General features: G+C 30.3%; 1 protein-coding gene across 2 annotated transcripts; it reads left to right on the top strand.

The window, feature by feature from the left end:
• Positions 1–385: 385 nt before the first annotated feature.
• LOC118205835 (uncharacterized) lies at positions 386–7355 on the top strand. Of its 2 annotated transcripts, XM_085815156.1 has the most exons (4): positions 386–617; positions 2537–2679; positions 2777–2890; positions 3527–7355. In XM_085815156.1, the coding sequence occupies exons 1-4, from the start codon at positions 509–511 to the stop codon at positions 3959–3961; spliced, it is 801 nt and encodes a 266-aa protein (XP_085671282.1). In that variant the 5' UTR covers positions 386–508; the 3' UTR covers positions 3962–7355. The 2 variants fall into 2 exon arrangements, with proteins under 2 accessions (XP_085671282.1, XP_085671283.1); XM_085815157.1 differs by lacking the exon at positions 2777–2890.

Below are 7355 nucleotides of genomic sequence, written 5' to 3'. Positions count from 1 at the left end.
CACACACACCTGTGAGACACTATTTATTGTAAATGAAGACAGCTTCTTCTCCTTTTAACTACACTCATGGACACAATCGTATTTTAGGATATTTTCTACTTCTTTTCCTGTTCTTTCTATAGACCCTTTTTTTTCCTCTATTATTTTTTGAACCATTTATTTTAAATTTTACTTTGTCCCATCTTTTCTTCCTGGCCTTTTGAACTCGTACAAAATGTACGAAATTCCTTTCTACTCTCCTCTGAAATACGAAATTGCCCCCCTTTTTATATACCTTTCCTTCGTACCTAAGTTTAATTTTTCGCCCATCGGAGCAGAAAGACTTAGCGAGTGCAAAACGAGACATATGTCTACGGTCGCCGCTTTTTCGGATGGCGAAGAGTCACAAGCGCGAGTCTCCTTTCCCCATCGATAGAAAGACTTGTGTCAACGATAGGGGAATGGCCGGTTTATCGATTACGAGTTTCAAAGTCCGTCTCGTGTATGAACCTTTGTGTTTAGAGGCAAAATGAATTTTGCGAAATCTTGGAGCGAATTTAAAGAAATACTTCGCAGACACGAAGTAGAAACTGTAACAAAATATGTTTACTACTATGGAAAGTCATTCGATAGAGAGAGTAAGTAATTTTTGAAGATGTAATGAGTAAATAAAAATCCTCTAGAATGTAAATGCTTTCTTTGGTTGTTTAGTTGATATTTGGCCATTTTGTTCCAAAGAACTTATCAGCACTAATTTGTATTGATTTTATTGCGTACGATCTAGTTGATGTTGCGAGATTCGGTCCAAGTTGAAAAAAGGGTTTATAGACGTTCATATTCATTAATTTTGTTGCATAACGTGTAATAGCGTTATGTTTGATTTTTATTTGGTTTCATTGTCAGGTATTGCATGTTTTTTTTTTTTTTAAATAGCTGATGCTTCACGAAACATTCCGTACTATATTAAACATTAAACAAGATATACCGTGTTAGATTTGAAAATTTTTATTGTTGTTTCTTGAGAAACTCGACATTTGTCTCGATGACTACTATATTTTTCATCCTATTTTAGTGTATGAATGCAGTCTGTTGATTTGAAATATAATCATTTAATAGTCTATAAAGAAAATCCATTCTTTAGTTTTATCATTAACAACATGTTTCAAAATAACCTTATAATAAACACTACCAATTCAAAAAATATTCTGTTTTATTTTCAGGTAATAGTTCACCATAAAATTATAATGCATTGAAATATCAGGAAGTTATAATAATAAAGATATTGAATTTTAGAAAACAGGAAAGTTTTCTGAAATGTATATATATTTCTTTAGTGATGTGATATATATATTTCTTTAGTCAATGAATGCTACTTATCTTGTGTGTAAAATCACTTATCTTGTGTGTAAAAAAAAAGTTGTCTATTTTGACTCTTAGCACCAATGGACTAGCAGATAAGATAGCTGAATACTGGATGTTTGATCAAGGTACAAATACTGTTGAATGGATTAGCTGCATGGGAGTTTTCCTGTTCTCCTTATATATATAAGTGAATACAAGACAGTTTCCCATTAGACCTTCTCAAAGGCATCCTTTTTGCGTAAGGCAGCTAGCTCATTCTATACTTTACCTAGCATATATAATTTTAATATGAGACAAAATGACATAATTTTTTTACATAATAGTTTAATGCTTTTAATATCTCTCTATGTTTGCAGTAGGTGCTGCTTAATGTGATTACATTTGCCCATTTTTGATAATATAAGATGATGAGAAAAGTATCTTTTAAAATAGGAATTGAATTAACTATAAATATAACTAGCCACTTTCTTAACATTTTAATTAGGAAAAATAAAAGTTTGTTTATCAATTGTTTACAGTCTTCATTGCAAAAGTTCATTTGAGTAGTGCATAATGTTTCTGAAATTTATTGGACCAATTCTATACCTATAATCTTAATACTTGGAGGGCATCCTTGTTTAAAGAGATTTTGCCAATGTAAAATCTGAAATTGCGCAAAAACGCAAGTGTATTTTGGCAAAGATGTTTTCAGGAATTTTTACCTCCCTTTTGAAGAAGAGGGAACTGTGCTGAAGCCCTTCCAAATCAATAGCTATTGAAAATTCGTATGAAATTAAGTTTTTTTTTTTAATTTTATTGTTTTGCGCTTTTTTCTAAATGCTTGATTAAAATCATTTTCGTTCTTCAGTTTAAGAAATTTATTGTATAATATTTTGATTATATGAACCAAATTGAGCAAATAAAATTACAGCAAATGATGCATTTTTTATGTTTCCATATATGAAAGAGCAGAACTTAGAAATTCAATAGCCAATATACACGACATCAGCTGCAATACATTAAGCAGTGTCTACAGTATGTAGTATATATAGAGACAGTTAAATGTATAATATGTTTATAGAGATCTGTAATTTCTTTCTTTTAAAAATCAAAGTATAATGTTAAATGTATAATATGTTTATAGAGATCTGTAATTTCTTTCTTTTAAAAATCAAAGCTTATCGGATTGTGATCTAAATCAAAATTTTCTTTCCAGTTGAACTAACTCCAGATTTACGATTAAACTGGTTAGATGATATTCCCTATTTCCACTTTGGGCGAAAAACCTATGTTTGCCATCAAGGAAAAGATCTGAATAAACGTCAAAAGGAAAATTATGCTAAAGAAAAAAATGAAAAGGTAAAATAACATTGTTATATTTAAAAATTTATACAAAAATATCACCTCTTGGATTATATATATATATATGTGTGTGTGTGTGTTTTTTTTCTTTTAGTGTCAAACTGATCATGCTTTTGGTAAAGCATATTCCAAGAACCAGACAACTAAAAAAGTTAATTGTCCAGCTGTAATTAATGTTACCCGAATGTACAGGATGCCTCAGTTCAAGGTAGAAGTTTATTTAACTTTTTGTTCTAAGATGGTCTTAGTAATGTTAGAGAATTTTTTTTTAAGGAAAAAACATAATTCTGTCACGTATGAGCAAGATGTATTGAAGGTATTCTATGATAAAGTATACATACTTTTTGACATAAAAACAAAAGGTATTTTTAGAGTCACAATGTAAAAAAGAGAAATGATTTTTTGTGTCTCTTTATTCAACATATTTTTCTAAATAGTTTTTTTTTTTTTTGGCCAAAAGAGGGTTTTTAACAGTAATATTTTCCTAAATAAATAATTCAGTAATTGACATGCAAATAAAATGATGTTTTCAGGCCAGAAATAAAGGCTTTTTATGCTAATTATATTCTAACGAATTTGCTACAAATAGAAATAAGTTGTTCAAAGTGAAGTTTTATTGGTTATGTTTCTTTGAAGAAGTAATTTGATCTATTGTTATAAAAATGGAAGATCCTTTTTACAGCTTTTTTTAAAGGAAAGAAATGACTCCTCTCTTTTTTTTTTTTTTTTGAATAATTTGCTATGAACAGAAAGTTTTTAAAATTGAACCTTTATCAATAATTAGTTTTAGATGACTGTGCTGGAATTTCTAAATTTTACTGTGATAAATATGTTTAAATTACAGGTAGTGCCAACCCGAAAAAGAAAGATTATGATATCTCGGAAAATTAAGGAAAAACTAGCCAATAAAGATAGTATTGCTGGTGAAGAAGTTTTCATGTTAAATTTACCTAACAGCCAAGATCATCAAAATCATCTAATGGGTAACATGGCTGCAGTAATAGAACCTATAGATGCTAGAGTGTGGCATTTCATAGCTTCTAAAGTTAAGAATGGAAAATGCAATGCCACTGTAATTGCAGAGCTATTAGAAGTATACGTTTCAACTGAATTGGGAGAAACTGATAAAACGCGCAGACGATTTTATCCAGAAATGGAGGCAATAAGGAAAATAATAAGCCAAGCAAAATCCAATATTAGAACTAGTAAAATTGACCAGGAAAATACAGAAATGTTAATAAATAGCTGGGATACTTCCAAGTGTTCTGTTTTTTTTTAGACCATGTACTGAAAATACATATGATGGTACTGAGCCAAATGACTTTACAGATTCAAAACTAAATCTGCTATTTGTATATCAAAGTGAAGAAATGAAAAATTTATATGTCTTATATGGTTCTAATCTTGTTCTTCTCGACGCGACCTATCGAACCTGTAAGTATGCTCTCCCACTTTATTTTTTAGTTGTCAAAACAAATGTGAACTATCAAATAGTGAGCATAATAATTACACAAAATGAAACAGCCAAAGCATTAGAAGAAGCTCTTATAATTATTAAAAATTGGTCGCCTCTCGTTAGACCAAAATATGGGATGGTTGATTTTGCAATGGAAGAAATTACAAGTTTGGAAAATGTCTTTACAGGAATTAAGGTTTTTATATGTAGTTTCCATCGAGAGCAGGCATGGTCAAGATGGGCTTCTAAGAAAAAGAATGCAGTGGTTCCCAAAGAAGAGCTTTTGTGTAAATTACGTGCCATAGCAAATGCTCCAACTCAAGATGAAATGGTTGCAGCAATAGAGGTATTAAAATCATGGAACCAATATGAAGCTGTGAAAGATTATTTTGAATTAACATGGTTCAAGGAAATTGAGAGATGGGCTTTGGCTTACAAACCAAATGACTTATTCATAAACTCGAACAATGGTGTTGAACGCTTAAATGAGGAACTAAAATATAGATATCTTCAGGGATATAAAAACTGTATGCTGTCTGAAATAATTAAGATCTTGGTTGAGAAATTTCTGCCAGAAAGATATAGAATTTACGTCAGAAAAAATCTGAGTATGCTTTCGCAGGCCAGGTTATACAATGAACATGTACCAAATTATTTAATCAATAAGCCAAAATGGTTAATTGATCACATAAAAACAAAATTAAGAGCTGCTGAAGTTTATGTGGGTAGTATAAAAAAAATTTCACATGGCTTCTTTAAAGTTTCTTCTGAAACTAAGCATGATGCAGTTTATTCTGTCACGTTTGATGAACAGAAACAACTGTGTCAATGCACGTGCTTAGATTTCAGAAGAAACCGACTGCTGTGCAAGCATATTGTGTTTGCTGGCATGAAGTTTCCAGCCTGGAGTTTGGAATGTACTGCAGAATGGCTATTTTCAACACCTATTTTCAAAGTTGATGAAGATTTAGTCTCAAGAAGTATTTCAGGCACCAGAAAACGAAAATATTCATCAACTGAAACTCCTTCAGGTGGAACATCAGATAATTTACCCACCATATCTGAAGAAGCAACGTTGAGTAAAAAAAGAAATTTGATCAATGAGTGTGATGCAAATTACAGATCAATTCGGTCACTCCATTGGAATTTAGATAGCGAAAATTTACACAATGTAGCTAACTCTTTGAAGGAGATTTTCGAGTCTGCTTCAAAAACAGTTATGCGAGATGAATATACTGGTCTACCGCTTCAAATTGAAAAAAAAAATTAAACTAAAAAAAAGTAAAAGAATTGTCAAGAAGTATGGTCAACTAAACCTCCATCGCCGTAGAAATACCAGAGTTGGAATAAAGGTGGATATACATAAAGAAACCATTTCAGTAGATGGCCAGTAATTAAAATTAGTATAAAACCTAAAGCATGCTACAAAGAGCCTTTGGCAAAGGTGACACCCCTACCTATGAGTGGATAATAGAGTAATCTCGGGGACCTGCATGCCATGGATACACTAATACTTATTTTCAAATAAAATAATAAATTTCATACTTTTAGGATAATCTTAAATACTGAATATTATCATACTTGAAATACTTTAGTATGTGCATTTATTTTCGGATTCTTCAGAATTTATAGTGAAAAAACTGCTACAACTATATACTATCAAATACCAGATTTCAGACAATTAAAATTGACGATAATTCAAAGTATAACATATAAGTTTTGTACAATTCAATAAACATAATACATGTTATTATTTAGTAATATTTATTTCCTGAACAACTTTACAAACACTTAGTTAGATAGCCCAGTTACATGACTACAACATTTTTCCACTACTTTTTTTACACTGTAAACTCGGTTTAGAAAGTTATTTTCTATGATTTTGGGGTGTTGTATAATACATCATATGGAATAACTACAGTTAAATGTATTCATTCAAAAGAGGATATATTGTCTTGCTGAATCTTTTCCTGTACTTATTGTTTGATTTAATATTTCCAATGTGGTGGATTGACCATCATGGAATCATAGCATCCAGTAGATCTTTCAATATAACTCCATTCAGATATTCACATTTATATTATTGTAAATTAACGTAGAAGACAGATTGACAGATATTCTCAGTTCATAGTGCCAAAGTGTTTTTTAATAATGCTAAAATACAATTTAAAAAAAAAAAAGATTACTCATGTTATTATGTAGAATTAATGTTAAAATTCCATACAAGAAACAAGCATCGATTAATTGTGTTATATAGAATTAAAGAATAAACAGTCAGGTAGAAATTTATAAATGCATAAAACACAACAAAAGGCAGGGCTGCATTTATTCATCCAGTTCATTGAAAAAGTTGTGGCTTTCCTAGACCCCTACCCCATGTCGAACATGTAGGTTGTTTCGAATGTTGTCATGAGTAACTAACATAAAATATAATTTTTTCCCCAAATTAGTATGTTATAATTTTTGAATAAAAGAAGAGTGAGATAAGTGGTTATTCTAGCCGAAATAAAGTGTGCGTCGAGTTCCAGTAAAGACCCAAAAATGTCATCTGGGAAAGCTGAGAAAGGGAAAACGAGCTAGCTTTAACCTGAGTCTAGAGATGCATATAATACTACATACATACAATACAGATAAGTGTGAGTAAACTGGTGCACTTAAATTATAACATAAGTCACAAATGTACATTACAGGTAAAGCATGTCAATTTAAATAATATGTGTATTAAGTATGGCCATAGGCCATTTACAATTATTTGGGTCATTCACATTATAATCGTAAACCCTTATAACAGGGTTGTCTTCAAATCTTTAAATTCAGAAAAACTTCTAAAATCGTAATTTTTTCTATAGAAGAATTTCTATCCTCAGAAAAATAAATGTTAAAGAATTGAAATATAAAATTTGTGCATTTTATGCAGAAAGTAAAAAGAAATTCATTATTTCATTATAAATTTAATCATAAACAAAAATCTGCTTAATATTTTTTAACAATAATAAGAGAATTTCAAAGATTATTTCAAGTATTTCATTTTGATGTCCAGTGATATTAAAAATTGTTTTAAATTTTGACTTACAGATGCCCTAGAGGAGTTGCATGGTATCTAAAATTTCTGTGAAACACAGTTTGAAAACCTTCAGACTACTCGAAAACTTCAGATTATGTGAAAAAAGAAATGTAGATGTAAAGAGCAGTGATTAAAAAGTTTTAATGACCAAAA

The sequence above is a fragment of the Stegodyphus dumicola genome, chromosome 4, assembly GCF_044657685.1.
Source record: "Stegodyphus dumicola isolate Sdum_Otavi_A_Nest chromosome 4, ASM4465768v1".
Lineage (NCBI taxonomy): Eukaryota > Metazoa > Arthropoda > Arachnida > Araneae > Eresidae > Stegodyphus > Stegodyphus dumicola.
The sequence above is the reverse complement of the archived record's forward strand: the minus strand, read 5'-3'. Positions and strand labels throughout refer to the sequence as shown.